This window comes from Dermacentor silvarum, chromosome 6 (assembly GCF_013339745.2).
Source record: "Dermacentor silvarum isolate Dsil-2018 chromosome 6, BIME_Dsil_1.4, whole genome shotgun sequence".
Lineage (NCBI taxonomy): Eukaryota > Metazoa > Arthropoda > Arachnida > Ixodida > Ixodidae > Dermacentor > Dermacentor silvarum.
The window spans coordinates 66,283,820-66,298,985 of NC_051159.1; the positions used below are offsets into that span (position 1 = coordinate 66,283,820).

A 15,166-nucleotide genomic window follows, 5' to 3' on the forward strand; every position below is an offset into this window, starting at 1 on the left:
GGTGGCTACACTAGATGGCACCGAGTGTCTTTAGGGAAGCGCGATAAAGGAATCCCGCTGCTGTAGTAAACGCCTCATACAAAACTCATTTCGACGGTGGCAATACGTTATGTCGCTATATTGACTCAATCATAAACGCATTACCATATGGACAGTCATCGTGCGATTGCTTCAGCCGATTTTTTAATTTTAGTTGATTGATTGCTTAAAGAAGCATAGTATTTTCCACGTAAGTGAAATAACCAGTGGCGTACTCTTTTCAACTTCTCCAGTTGGACTCCATTTATCGCTACCTTACGTTTTATGATTAACCAGTGACTGGTCAAACATACTCCAGAAAAGCTTATATATATAGATGCTGCATTACTCGGGTCGAATTACTCACAACCGCACTTCTCATTTCACCGCTACTATACTCCGTCTCAGTATCTCTTTCAACTACACTCAAAGCTACCGGGGCACTTGAGCAATCAACGTACCCGATTGGCGTCAGTGGGCGACGTATCATTCCGCGCCTGTGCCACGCCGCTGTCACTCTTCAACAAAAACGAAGAAAAGGAAAGCGTTTGAGACGTTAGAGAACAGACAAACATTTACGTAGCCCTTCACAATACTAAACGTAAATATATCTGCGATATAATCGAAGTCCAAGCATTACATTCCATTGCGTATATAGTACTCGGTGCACGTCTGGCGGTGCCTTAGTACGCCTCGTAGCTTTTGCTGCACTGCAGGTTGATATTGAGACGGAGTATAGGTTCTATGGTAAGATTTCCGGCAATATATAATTATGCGCACTTGATTTACTAATAATACAATCAATTTGTTATTTATGTGTTTGTTTGATTATTACATAATTAATTAACTAGGCTTAACGTCTCAAAGCAACATCTGGGTCGTAATTAGGAGCAGTCAAGTACTGAGCAATAACTCGGACCATCTGGGTACATTTCAAAGTGGATGTGCCTAAGTCTCGGTTCATGCATAGGACACAGTGAATTTAGAAAGTTTGCAGGCACATAATGAGGTCTAATGACGCATGATACGGGTAAACTGTGATTGCTGGCAGAGCCCATTGTGACACAGTGGACAAAAATGGAATTATGATGATCATGTTGATCATGAAGAAATCTTAGTACACAGGAATTATTTGCATCCTGCCACCTATTCGACTACTGTAGCCGCGGCCACTTGCCACACCCTGCACATCGAACTCAGCGGGAGAATGCTAGATTTTGACCTGCGTCTGCCTTCTATAGCTCCGTCTAAGGCTTGCGCTTGTCAAACCTGTAAGTATGAATCCCCATCTAGCCCAGCAACACGTTCTATTAACCTACCGAGCGACCGCGGCGGATGGGTCACTCAAGAAAACTTTCTGCGAGTCGACGGTGGCCGGCCTGCATTCCTGCGTGACGCCGTTTTCTTTGGATCGGGTATGAGTTCAGCGGAAACAGACAAATACGTATACAGCAGTGAACTTGCGGCAGTGAGGTCAGATCAAAGTAAGAAAACCAGTACGTACCTTTTACTAGCGCTGTGAAGAACTATAAGAGGTAGCTTGGAAATGAGCCGGTTCCTTCGTGCATTCTCCCCTGGCGCATTTGCGTATGTCTTGAATGAACTTGTACGAACGGTTAGGGGCTATAGCTCCAGCTTTTCTCTCACTCCTTTTTTTTTTGTTTTGTGAGCGTATTTACCTTTCTTTTTCTTTTCAGTACCTCAGTGCAATGTCAATGCGAAGACTCTCAAGTCATCAACCAGAATTGGAGGGTGCGATGCCGGTCTGAAGGTTTGTATGTACCTGGCAAAGCGTTATATCGTTCAAAATTCACAGAAAAAAAAGAAGAAAAAAATTCCAGCCGCATCTATCTCACGCTGCCTGTCTACAATAGTGGTAAAACGGACGCATAGCCGGTCATTTGATTTCGCTTTTCCGTCAATTAAAAGAGATTCAATAAGCGTCCAACTACCACCGGTGTCAATACGATGCTGAAAAGCAAATGATTCTCTGACTGCATTTCATGATTTCAATACTGCAACCCTCCAATACACCTCTATTTCCGATATTCAGAAATACAAGGATTTTTTTGGTCACATTATGAATTATGTATAACTTCCACTACGCAGTTTTTGAGTAGCGTTAAGCCGGTGCGCAATAATTTTTTTAAGGGACGCACATCCTCCTCAGACTTCTTGTACATCACATCGCGCGCGCTGTTTAATGCTTTTAGATTATACCTCAGCATCGATGACGACGAAACGTTCCTCCGGGATATGAAGTTAGATGTCCGCGGAACTGCATGGAAGTGATTTAGTGATGCTCTTGCCATCAGCTTCCGATAAGGTTGACAATAATTTGATTTATACCGTTGTGGCTTCAGCCCATCACATGATGTTACTTCTTCACCTGTATTTATAGGCAAAGAAAAGCTATTTTCACAGTAGCAAACATGCCGTCACATGAGAGACTGTTCCTTTGTCTGCGTAAATGTATAAGTTGCCTTCAACACCCGCCTCCATTTAAAAAAAAAGAAAAAAAAGAAAGAAAGATGGATTTTAACGTTCGTAACATGACACTAGGTAATAAGAGCCTACTTGAAAAACGATCATATTCTTGGGACTCAGGAGGACATATGGGAAGTACAACTCGTAGCCAGCCTGACACTATGTTATTATTGATACAAGCTGATAACTATAATGTGGTCGATGTTTTTTTGCCATGTGACTTCTGTGCCGCGCATTGTACAGACAGTGAAGGCAGAGACCAGTGGAGTTCGTCATACGAGGAGGTTTTAATTGTGATCCAGCCAACATCCGTATCTCATACACGCTCTCAAATGCACCAGATTCAAAAGAACAACATTTACTCTTGTGTGGGAACATCGGGGTGAACGTTACTCGAAGTGTACAGCATATGTTCAAGCGAGTTTTGCGAGTTGAACACGACGAAACGAAATCAGTTGCTCGGTAAAATTGCTTATGCTTTGTTTTTGTTCTTTTGTTTAGCCCTACTTGGCATATACGTACGTAGAGTACGTTTATAGTAATTTATTTTGAGTTTATTTTTTTCATCATTCTGTGGTGGAACATCTCTTGTCAGAAAGACTGGAAAACACAGATTACGACGTGGTGCCACTTTTCGTAACAATATGTACAGCCTAACTTTCTTTAACACATAGTGTGGACACGATAGACAACAATATTTTATACAATACACGCTATACAGAAGAACAAATTGCGATATTTCAGAGACGCAGAAAGAGGGCGCGGCAGGCAAGAAATAAAAATAAAGATGGAAGTCAGCACGAAGTAACACAGAAGAGCAGGTGAGGCAAAATTGTCATTTTTGTATTTTTTTTTTCTGCGGCCAAGCACTTTCGGATGTGTATTTTTTTTCTCAGTACAGAAGTACAAGGAAAAGCTTTAATACGCGGAAAGCTTGGAGAAGGTAGTGCAGGTGTAAGAGGCTCACTCTATAGGTAAAACACTGCCGAGAGCCAGTCTGTGCGTAAGATCAGCTTCGCATTATTGTGAAGATTGCACAGCGCCTCTTAAGTTATATTTACAGCTTTATAAACAAAGACATTAAAAAAAAATCACAGCAGACTTTTTGCGTGTGAACAGGGTTGTTTGTGTGTGGATTTCTGTTCGCATGGCAATGTTTACGACCAGCCGCATTATTGCACTCGATGCAGGACGAAACGAAATTGCTCGAAGGTGGGTTTATAGAATGGCTCTCTCTCTTTTGCTCGTCGGTAAGTGCTCTTAACTGCCTTATTTCACGATCGCTGGGAACACGTGTCCTTTTGTGAAGCCGGATATACTCACTTCCGGCACGAACGTATATACTGGTCTAGATACAACGTGCGCTGGAGAAACGTGCTTATCATCACCTCGTGCGCGGTGAGCGCACCAAGTCACAGCTCAAAAACTTGCTCCTCAAACGAGGAAATGGCTTTTTTTTTTCTCTCTCTCGCAGCAAAGTCACGTGTATGTGTAGCCAGCGACCCGCAACGCGCAATCTTGTCTGGCTCCGGCATCATCAAAGACAGGAGTTCGCCATGTCGGAGCCACGCACCTATCGCATGCACTGGTCGCTATGCCATTCTGGTCTCGTCCCCTTGCCCCACCCCCCGATTATTACGTTCAGAGAAAACGAAGCGCTCAGGTTAACGCGCACACTCTCGAAATGTTTCGCATCACTCATTGTCTTGCAGTCAGCTCAGCTGGTAGTACTCAGGCGCCGCGTACTCGTTGGCAATGTTCGTCAGAAAACTGAACTCGTTGGAGCCGCACGAGCCCGGTCCCGAGTATCCGTTGGAATCACCGTAGTAGAAACTGTTGAAGTTGAGGTCGGTGTCCGAAGAGCTCTGGCCGTTGTAGTGTTCGGGCGACGGGTTGTAGCTGGTCGCCGCGTTCGTCGCGGTACCGTTCTGCATCTCGTAATAGTTGGCCGGCGCCTGCTGATACGGTTGCTGCTGTTGCTGCTGCTTCGCTGAGGGCGGCGCGTACTCGGGAGTCCGGCTAGTGGCGGGGTTCGAGGAGCTGCCGTTGCAGGCGATCTCGTAGTACATACCAGAGTCACCGTTCGGCGAAGCCACCATGTTGCTCGATTCCTCGGTCGGGTAGCACTCCGACGTGCGGTAGCTGTAGGGGTAACCGCTGCCGTCGTTGGGCCCGTTGTACTGCCCTTCCTCGATGCTTTCAGCCTCGCTGTTGTACGGGGCCGCGCCGTAGCCTCCGCGCGCGTACTCTTGACCCACGCCCCTGTACTCGCCCACGTAACCTTGGCCCGACGCCGCGGCTTGATTCATGCCTTCCATTCCGTACATGTACGGCCTTTGTTCCGGGGACTGCTGGTGGGTTGGCTGCTGAGTGCTGGGCTGGACCTGGGCCGCCTGGTGCTGCGCTTGGCATTGCTGGTGGTGCTGCGGTTGCTGGTGCTGAGGCTGATGTTGCGGTTGCTGCTGGTGTTGCTGCGGATGGTGCGGCTGGTGCTGCTGCGGCGACGGCTGCTGGCTCTGCGCATGGTGCATTTGCTGATGGGCGTCCATGGAGGTGCCGATCATGTTGGCGTGCGTAGAAGCGGCGGTGGCGGCGGCCGCCGCGGGCACGTAGCCGCACGCCTGCGCCGCCGCGCTGCCCTGGTGGTGGTAGTACATGGGTCCGGTCGCCTTGTAGCCGTGCGGAAGCACGGCCACGTAGCCGTTGCTGGCTCCCGGCTGGGGCCCGACCGCGGGACTGGCGGCCGGCGGCGAGCGGTAGGCGGCCGCGCAGTACGCGCCGGGCTGGCTGCCGACGCGGTGCTGGGGCGCCGAGGCGCTGCTGTAGGGTTGCTGCTGCTGCGCGGCGATGGCAGCCGGCGCGGCCCGTTCCTGCTGCTGGCCGTAGTGGTTCCCGTACAGCTGCGCCGGCAGCTGACACTTCGGAGAAGAAGCCACACGCGCGCTGGGACAAGGATAAGTGGCGGCCGAAGGGCTGGCCGCGTCCAGGGCGCACAGGGCAGCGGCAGCAGCCGCCTTGGCGGCGGCGGCAGCGGCGGCGGCGGCGCGGGCGGCGGGGCTGGCGGCGCGACCCAGCGGGCTGGGCCGCTCGCCGACGAAGCCGCCCTCCTTGCCGGGCGTCGGGGTCTTGTCCGAGCGGGCCGGCGAGGCCAGCCCCAGCACCGGGTGCAGGTGGCCCTTGGAGTCCGAGTCCGGCTCGGAGCCCGACGGCGAAGACGCGGCCGCCCTCGCCGCCGGCGGGCAGCAGCCGTCCCGTCCGCCGTCCTCGGCACCGCCAACCTGCGACGGGCTGGCCACCGGGCCGACCTGCGGCAATCGCTGGTCGCCGTCGGGCGCCTCGCCTTCGGAGGCCCCGTCGCCGCCGTTGCCCTTGTCGTCCTGCTTGCTCATCATCGTCTGCCGCTTGTGCTTCATCCTCCGGTTCTGGAACCACACCTTGACTTGACGCTCGGTGAGGTCGAGCGACGCGGCGATCTCGATCCGCCGAGGCCGACACAGGTACTTGTTGAAGTGGAACTCCTTTTCCAGCTCCAGAAGTTGCGTGTTGGTGTAGGCGGTCCGCAGACGTCGCGGCATTCCATTTTCTCCGTTTTCTGCGCAACCAGAGAGCAACAACACACGTAAGCCATTGCGTTTATATTGCCAAAGGAGTCAGATAGAGTAATATAAGAGCATTTATAGGTTCTAACCGATGAAGCACACATAACTTGTTTGCGACAACGACTAGCACATTGCACCAAACGACACTATCCGCTACACTTTTTTTGGGGGGTGGGACATGTATGTTATCAATCATGTTTTGTCGCCATATCAGCAGCCTTGATATTTTATAGTTATTGTAAGCGTGAAGCCATGCTCGTATTGTTTCTAGCGAGACTAACGGGAAAATGTTAAACATCTCTAGCCGAAGAGCGCATACAGCGCCCCAGCGCATGGCGAAGTTGTTCACAAAACAATTGCTCCTTTTTTTCTCTCCAATGCCCCCTATAGCTCTGTCTAGCGTAAGTGGTATGCAGTGTATACAGAAATGCTGCTTTCAGCGTAGTTTTTAGCTTACTACCACCATAGCTACAGCGGACATGGTGGAACTCAGCAACAGCTGCAGAGTCTGCTTCAGGGTTTTCGCTCCTCTACCCAGACCCCCTCTGTTTCAGTTTTGCCGCATTAGTTGGGATCCTTTTAAAAATCGCGAGGTGAAAAATTAACGCGTGGTCGAATTGGACATGCAGAAAGCTCGAACCTACTGAATCAACCAAAAAAGAAGCACGTAACTTGCAGGGTGAAAAAAGGAAAGAAAAAAAAGTGGTTCCTGCACCCTCGAGCGCTGTGTGCAAGCTACGGTTGGGAAGCGATTTTCGACCCAGCTGGTGTCGCTTGGCGTCCTTATTCACGGCGAGCAGTGAGCAGCCCAGCCGCAGCGTGATAGAAAAAAGAAGTAAGGATAAAGAGTGGGGCGGGAGAAACTTCGGGGAAAGGCTGAAAGTGCACCTGGTCCCACGTGGAGCTCATTTCCCAGAGGCCAACGCGGAGGGCGCCGCTCTGGATGTGTTTAAAAAGTTAACAGAGATATCGAAAGAGGCTGGTATAGTTCTTTAGCGATTTTTTTTAATCGGGAGAGCACCGGTTGAAACAGAAAAGAAGGAAATGAATGGGCGTACCATAGAGACGACAGGGAGCGAAGAAAAAAAAAAGATAGATCTAACCTGGACGGCAAATTATGCGCAGAGCGCTTTTGGCGCGAATTCCTGATGCACGCAGAAATACTCTCTGGCTGTAGCTTTTCACCGGGCTTCCTCAAATGCGCGTTCAAAAAAGAATGAAGCGGCCGAGAGCTGCTCTCTGGTGTTTCTTCTTCTCTGCTGCTTGTTTGTGCAACCAGGGATGAAGGAACGAGAGATGAGAGTGATAGAAAGAAAGAGTGAAAGAGAGCGCGGCAAGGGCGAAAAAAAAAGAAAAAAAAACATGCTTCAAACAACCACAGCGTGAACTGAAAACCCGGCCGGCCTACGTTCGGTCTCGCTAGCTGTTTTTGTTTCAGGCAGCGCCAGCCCTATTTGCATTCACACGACGTTGAGTTCCCTAACGACGTAACGATCCTCCCGAGACGACAGAGAGAGAGAGAGAGAGAAAAAAAAAAAGAAAGAAAGCCAGGAGCGAAGAGTGAGGGCAGAAAAAAAAACGAGCTCCAAAAATTAAGAGGCAAACCGTAGAATGTCGATGCAGCGGGTGTCAGCCATCTCTGTTCGTGCGTGCGTCTGTCTGTCTGCTTGGCGTCCACGCCAGAGCGGGTCGGCGTATCTGACTTATTTCGAATGTGCGCGCGCACACACACACACGCAACCGAAGCGCTGCACAACTAATTCGCTTCGTTTCTCGGCACAGTGAAGAGGGCCAGGGTCCACCCTCAGCAATCCCTTTCCACCCCCTACTTATCCTTGAAGAAGAGGTACAGAGAGAGGGGGAGGGAATTAAAGCGCCGGAAAGACAAACTGCGAGTGCTAGAGAGAGTAGGAATCAGACGAGATATAAAACAAGTCGCGAACTCGGCGCCGACAGTGTTGAGCGAACAACTCGTGAGAGAGACACGTGCGCAATGCAAACGCACAGACGACTAACCCCCTCCCTCCTTTAAGCATTTTTTTCTCTCTCAATCTAAAATTACTGCGTGAGTAGCGAAACAACCGTGACACCGTTTTGCTTCTCTCATTTATCCACGCCTTACTTCACTTTCCTTTCATCATCCTCTGCCCGTCTGCTTTTTTTCCCCCTTCTTTCGAGCTTACCGCTCCTGCTTTTTTCTTTATCTTGATCGTTTCTTTACTTTTTTTTTTGCGACCTCCTCTACATCGCATTTCGTCTCCGTCCTCCGAGGATTATTCGACTTTCCTTCTAAGCCGATTGCTCAAGGCGGGCGCGCCGAACTTTCATTTTCGAGATCACTGAATCGCGCTAATTATCGTTTTCATTAGAACTTTCACCGACGACGCTCCGAGAAGTGGGCGAATCTATCGCTCTACGCTTATGGCACCCCCTGTACGACGAGCCGCCTTCTCCTCCGCTACCCATACCTACTTCTTTTAACTGTCCGGTTGAGCGAATGGTGAGCACAAAAATTAAAAAAAAAATGAATAAGAAAGGCGACAAAGCTCTCGTTTATGTCCGCGAGACTCTCGCAATTTGTCTCGAGAATCTTCCGCCCAATCCACTTCATTCCAGTTAAGTATATATACCGTTCGTTTCTTTTTTTTTTTCTTTTTCGTATCTCCTTTTGATTTTGATTTCACACTGGCTGTTTCGTATGCAGGCTCTTGTGTCCTTCCATTTACGTCGGACTGATTTCTTAAAATCTTACTTCGTTGCAACTACTGAAGCTTTAGTCTGTTCCCATCACTTCTCTGTCCCCCCCCCCCCCCCCCCCCCCTTTTTTTTTTTTTTTTGCTAGCTTATTGGCACCGGTCTTGGCATCAGAAAACTTCAGAGTTCATCGAGGAATTCGAGCGACTTCGAGGACAGCGTTTTCTTGCTGTCCACATTCGTAGTTTTGTTTTTCTCGCATTAACCCTTTACTTTTCTTGTAGTTTCTAACGTTCTAAGCGTAATTTCTGCCGCTTCTCGCGCGCTCGCCGCTTTTCTGGGCCTGTTCTTGCGCGAGTGATTGCCACCACGTGTTAGTGCGTCAAGTAATCAGCCCCTCGACATTCATATAATTTTTTTAAAACTGCGTTTTCGCTTGCGCTTTTCAACTATTTCGCCGGTGAAAGCGTGCATAGCTGTTGATTCTTGCTCTGCACCTTCGTCCGACGCTCTTCACGCGCGATGTGCCACCTTATACGCCGATTGCACAGAAGAAACAAAGATCACCGTGCATCTCGATACGCAATAGCAAGGGAAAAAAATAAAAAAGCGGCGACAGACTTTTTCAACGGGCTCCGAACTTATCTTTGCCCGTGCGCCAGTTCTTCGCCGTGTTATTTTGTTTTGTAAGCGATGGGAAAGACGAGACGCTTCACGGCGCGCGGACGCGCGAAGCGCGAAAGAACGCCTGTGTTCTTCAGGGATCGCAACCCAATGATCGGTGGGCGTAAGCATCGGGAACCCGTGTCCGCACCCTTGTACCGGGAGGGCCTTCAAAAAGGAAACGGCGAGCGACAGCTCCGAAAGAGCAGAGTGCGGAATAAAAGGTTTTGGGCGAGCGAAATAAAGGATAGAAGAGAGAGACACGCACACACGCGCTGGTACAGAGATGTAAAAAAAAAAAAAAAAAAAATACCGTAATAGAATGAAGAACCAAGAAGCCGGGTGGTCGTAGGGTGGGGGAAGGGGGGGGGGGGGGCAGCGCACAGGAGGGGGGGGGGGCAAAGTTTCGTGGAGCGTGAACCTGCTAACGCGTCTCGGTAGTTTGAAGCCGTCGTCTCCGTGGGGCTGCACTTCGCCGCCGCCGCTGCTGCCGTCGTTGCCGGAGGCGGGCACCCTCCCCTCTTTTTTCTTGGATCGAAAGCAAATTAAATGCCTTCTTCCCTTCTTTTCTGCGTGCGCGCGCTGCCCCGAAGGCTGGTTTCTCTGTCTTTTGACTGTCGCCTTTTGTTTCGAGCGCGCGCGCGCGCCTCGCAGACCCCTTACTTCAGTGGCGATAGGCGGCCGTCCTTCTTCTTGTTTCCCCCGCTTCGGCGTCAGCGGGGGAAGGCCTGCCAGTCAGAGCTCGGCGCGTACGCGGAATCAAAGAAGCACAAGATGAAGAAGAAGAAAGCACGAGGGGGTGAGGCGAGACGGCTCGTGCCCCGAAGCAGCAGCAGCAGTAGCGGCGGCGGCAGGGCCCCGCGCTCTCCAGGCAAGGAGGAGGCCCCGGGTTCTGACTCCGACCGCGCTCACGGCCGACTGACTTCGGTCCATAATGAAAGTAACGATTTCTAGTACCCCAGTCAGATACGCGCGCTAGCCGGTCGCGCGGCGGCGGCGGCCCTTTACCCGGAGTTGCTGCCGCGGCAGTTGGCTGCTGGCTATTCTGCAGCCGCTGCTGCCGTTCGCTGCTACTGCAGCGTTCCGTGCCTTCTGTTCTAACGGCGGCGGCAGCAGCAACGGCTGTGCGGGGGCTGCTGCAGGGGCAAAAGAAAGAATGCGTGACGGAACAAAAATGCGTATGACTGGGGCGGCCCTTCCTCTGGGTGGCTGCGACGGCGGCGGCCTGTCTCGTCACGCGGTAACCATCGAAAAAGAGCGAGGTCGCTCGCACGAAATGGAAGGCGGAGAAGGAGGCCAGAGGGAGGGGCAGCCGGCGTTGGGAAATAGGCGAAGAAGGCTTTCGCTAGGGATGACACGTCTGAGTCAGCGCCGTGAAATTGACTTTCTTCGGGGGCTGGTTCGGACAGAGAGGTCCCTCTTTCTTGGCGGGCGCGACTTTGACGCAACTCGAGAGGGTACGGTGCTCCGTGTCACGGGCTCGTCGCAGTTGCCGACTGGCATTGGAAGCGACAGGAGCGGCAAGTAGAAAGCGTTCGACTCGTTTGTGGGCATGAAACGGGGTCCTTGGCGAGTAAAACGTTAGTTGTTACCTCTTTGTTGTGAAAAGATCCGAGTTCGTAACAGCGCGACTAGAAGTGAAGACGTTTACCCAATGCGGTACATCGAGAATGAAAGATGTTCAGTTGGACCCCTCAGCTCGCTTTAAACAAAAAATAAAGTTTGTGTGTTCACGGCTAAGCCAGTTAGCGAGCTTTTCCACTCACAAGATTTCTCAGACGAGCCGCCGTGGTATATGCGATTAAAAACATGCCTCTTGCGGAAAACGCGAAAATCGGCCAGAAATATATCGCTTTCGCTGCTCATGTAAAGGAATCGCGCTAATAAAGTCACAGTTGTTGACTGTTGTTAACCAAGTTTCCGCAAGGACTCGCAGTTTACAGACACGTCAACGGATATAACAGGTACGGAATAAATTCGCATGCGCATCTAGCGATATTTTGAAATATACAATTTCGATGTAACTTCCCGGTTGTTTATAATTAGTCACAAATACGCACAGCGCCTGTTGTTCTGGCATGTTTTCACGCGGCTATCCGCTTGTCGGCCCGGTTTCATCTGGCCAAGCTGGCTTACTGCCAGGAATGTAGGAGTTCACTCTGGCCTTGTGTGTGCGCCAGTTACACAACGTGCCTTCCACGCAAAGGCCACGCGAGCAGGGCGCGAGAAAATAAAGCTTTTAAGAGCGGAGCTGTTTAAGCCGGCCGTTAGTCCGTTAGTCGTACACAAAAAATGTGGGCCGATTCTGGCGGTGGTGCAGAAAGGGTCCAAGCTGTACCTGGCTAAGTCTAGCTAAGCATGGTTAGGACTACGTACTTAAGCTTCGTCAGTCATCGATAGTCAATCGATAGCCAATCAATAGCTAATCAATAATAGACTAGTAATCAATAAATTCCGGAAAATGGTGGAGATGACTTGGTAGTGCTTAGCCTAGCCCAAATACGTAGCCAATACCTTGCGATAGCCCATCGATAGCCAATCAATAGCTAATCGATAATCTATCAATAGTCAATAAATTCCGGAAGATGGTGGGGATGACTTGGTAGTGCTTAGCCTAGTCCAAAAGCCAGGACTAGCTAGGTGACCATCAGCTCCGCTGTCTCTTTAGCATTGCGCCTCCAGTGCAAGCTATGCTAATTTCTTTCTGTCTTCCGGGTTTATGCGTGTGTTTGGCTCAAAAGTAATTTTTTGGAAGTGCTAGGTACATGATGACAGGTCAGTCTCATTAATCGGAAGCAGTGCACCTTATTTCCCACTCTCTTTTTTGTTTCTTAAGGTAATTCAGATGGAAAAGTGAAAAATCATTTCGCAAACATTTGGATGCATCGCTAAATATAATGGCTTCGGTGAGATATCAAAATGAGTTGGGACTGATGCGTCACATCATGCAAGGTATGCTTCCCGCGGAAGCAAAAAACTTGGAAGCGAAAAAGGCTTCATTAGAAAGCTTTTGCAGAATGCGAAATACATTAAGCATACTGAGCTATATTCTCAATCTGTGCCGACATTTTTACCCTTAAATGTTCTGCTCTGGTTTTAGTTCTGAATGGCCCTTTCTTCACTCTTTTTTTAAATCTAATATATGAGTAATTTCAAGTCGCCTTGTGTCCCAGTGCGTGTGTAATCAAGAGCGACAGCAGGAGAGCATCTTACTACGAAGCAGGAGGCTGAAAAGTCACACGTAATTTATTTTTGGTGCGAAAATCATCTCAATGAGATGGGGCTGTACTTGATTTGATGCTCACGATTCTTGTACAATAAACTTCGCAACAACTTTTGCAGGCTTAAGTCGACCTTCCGATAACCCAGCAGATAACCATACCATTGTGGTTCACAGCGTCCTTGTTATATTGCCTAGTGTATCTTAAGCGTGAACGATTTTCTTTGGCGCGGAAAGACGCAGGGGCACCTATCGAATGGCGGCTCGTGGCTATGCCCTGTGCTTTACTCGCTTTCGGCCTTTAGAGCGTGCTCCTCCGCATAATGATCCTAAATGTGGCAAAACCAACTTCACAATAAATGTAACAAAAACTTGCGAAACACGGCAAGTACGACAATGAACGAACGAACGAATGAATGAATGAATGAATGAATGAATGAATGAATGAATGAATGAATGAATGAATGAATGAATGAATGAATGAATTGATGAATTAATAAAAATAAATAAATAAATTGCACCGTTATTGTGTTTATTTTTCTCGTTTATTAAGCTGTAAAATGCAAATGCAGTAAAATAACGCGTTCGAGATGAGCAAGGGGAGGCTGTTAAATACGCATACGAAATACTGATCGAGATGACGTCGTCTGGAATAAAACAGGAAAAGCTGATCCCTCGAATAACTGGTATTAGCGTTGCAAGTTCTCGTCTTCGGCTGACAGGTCTAGGAACACGAAACTCGTGTCTTGCACTTGAACACGAGCAGACTCCTGCTTATGACGACACAACAAGCTAATTCAAGCGAGAAAGGTAGTCGCGACAAGCGGGCCCAGGGGTTGCAGCTGTCCAGGACCTGTCTTTGCTGCGAGCCGCTGTTGCGTTGTCAGCTCGCCACTGAACCCGACAACAAGCGAACTGGAAACAGGCAGACAGAAAGAAGAAGAGTGAGAGTGGGGCGGCGCAGGCGTCGAGTTGAGTTGGTGGCAGTTTCCAAAATGCCAACCACCGCGGTCTCGTAGAATGTTGCTGTATTTAACATTTCTGGGAGGAGGACGTCAGGGGAGCGCAAGAGAAAAAGGGCGTCATGGCCACGCAGAATGTACGTGTGAGCGACAAGCTTTCAGCTAAAGCGATGGCATCACCGAATTTTTTGTGCGACTCACCACGTGCACCAACCGCAGCCTTTCTTTCTTTCTGTACGTTTTTTTGCGCGACGTCTTTAGAACAACGCGATGCGGTGGTGTTTTTTTATTTACGGCTTCAGTGCTCAACCTTTCTTTCTCTCTCTCTCTCCTCTCTCACATTCTCATTTCGTGAATCAGCCCAGCTATGTAAATGTAAAAATGTCTTAAGAGAAGAAACACCGTGACCATATTTCATATTTTCGATGCTCTACATATGGAGCGGAATTCATCGCAATTGCTTTATGTAAATGATGCCACAAAATATCCGTTAAAAAAAAACGTGAGGGACTCATCTCAAATCATGACGGCTCTAATAGAAGTTTCTCCTTCGTTTTACTGTTCAACACCGTTGTTATTACTTTTTTCCCCCCATAAATCTGAAGTAGAGACGTCTTCGTTCCCTGATTGTGCTCAAGAGGAGATGCAGAAAACTGCGGCGACTATCACCTTAGTGACAGCAACAGTGTTGAGTAGCCACAACTGCTTCTACAGCCGTTCTTGTTTGTCGCTCTATCATGAAAGCAAATTAACGTCCCATTTCCTTTTTTTTAAGTGTTGAGATCCCCCAGGAACAGGAACTATTCACTGTTTTACAAGGGTAAGTAAAAGCGGACAAACATTTCCACGCGAGACTTACTACTCTCCGTACTCTAGCATTCATAGTGCCACGAAGAAGGGGAATGTCTACGAAACGGGCGGAGACAAACAAGAGCAAGTTAATACTGCGAGTTAATGTTAAAATACACTTTCTGAAGTAAGTGATTCGATGTGGGAATATAAGGAAATGTTAAACAGGTCGCTTTAAAGCCTCAAATGCCTCCCCAAACCCTTGCAAAAGCCTCGACAGCGTATATTTGCCTCTAACAAGGTCAAATAAACGCGGTGGCACCTCAGTGAATACTTTGTTCCACAGTTACCCGCAACTCATGTAGCATGGCAATCGCACCCCGTTGGCAGCCGTATCCCATCAAGTGCATTCGTCGAGATTTTTTTTCTTCTTTCTCCCGTCGGGGGACTAAACCATTCCCAAAGTGTGCACACTTCTCTGACGTCGCGGCAACAGACACAGTTCATTCGCCCGCCAAGCGCTGTCGCACTCAGGCGATCACCGCGGGGTCGCTGCGGACGTCAACCGGGCAAGCGCGTTTATATCGGCGCGTAACCACGCGTAACCGCGCATGCGCTCTGGGCGCATTACGTCGCGGAAAGGGTCCGCTCCTTCTACCTGTTTCCGGGTGGCGGGGCACGCCGAGGGATCGGCGCTGCGGCTAGCGACGGCGCCTCAGATTTCCGTGTCAGAC

At 49.5% G+C, this 15,166-nt stretch overlaps 1 protein-coding gene and 1 long non-coding RNA gene across 6 annotated transcripts in view; one reads left to right on the forward strand and one right to left on the reverse strand.

Moving 5' to 3' along the window:
• LOC125946254 (uncharacterized) overlaps nucleotides 1-15,166 on the forward strand; it is a 456,010-nt gene that overhangs the window by 427,484 nt on the left and 13,360 nt on the right. For 3 of the 4 annotated variants that reach the window (XR_007467498.1, XR_007467499.1, XR_007467496.1), the window contains exon 5: nucleotides 1,716-2,651. This is a non-coding gene — a long non-coding RNA (uncharacterized LOC125946254). Of the gene's footprint in view, nucleotides 1-1,715; nucleotides 2,652-15,166 lie in introns of those variants that run through there. The other variant, XR_007467497.1, reaches the window with a different exon arrangement.
• LOC119456700 (homeotic protein proboscipedia) overlaps nucleotides 3,060-15,166 on the reverse strand; it is a 79,526-nt gene continuing 67,419 nt past the window's right edge. For both annotated transcript variants that reach the window (XM_049668862.1, XM_037718525.2), the window contains one exon: nucleotides 3,060-6,097. In XM_049668862.1, the coding sequence (XP_049524819.1) occupies nucleotides 4,218-6,097 (1,880 nt within the window). In that variant the 3' untranslated portion in view covers nucleotides 3,060-4,217. The remainder of the gene's footprint in view (nucleotides 6,098-15,166) is intronic.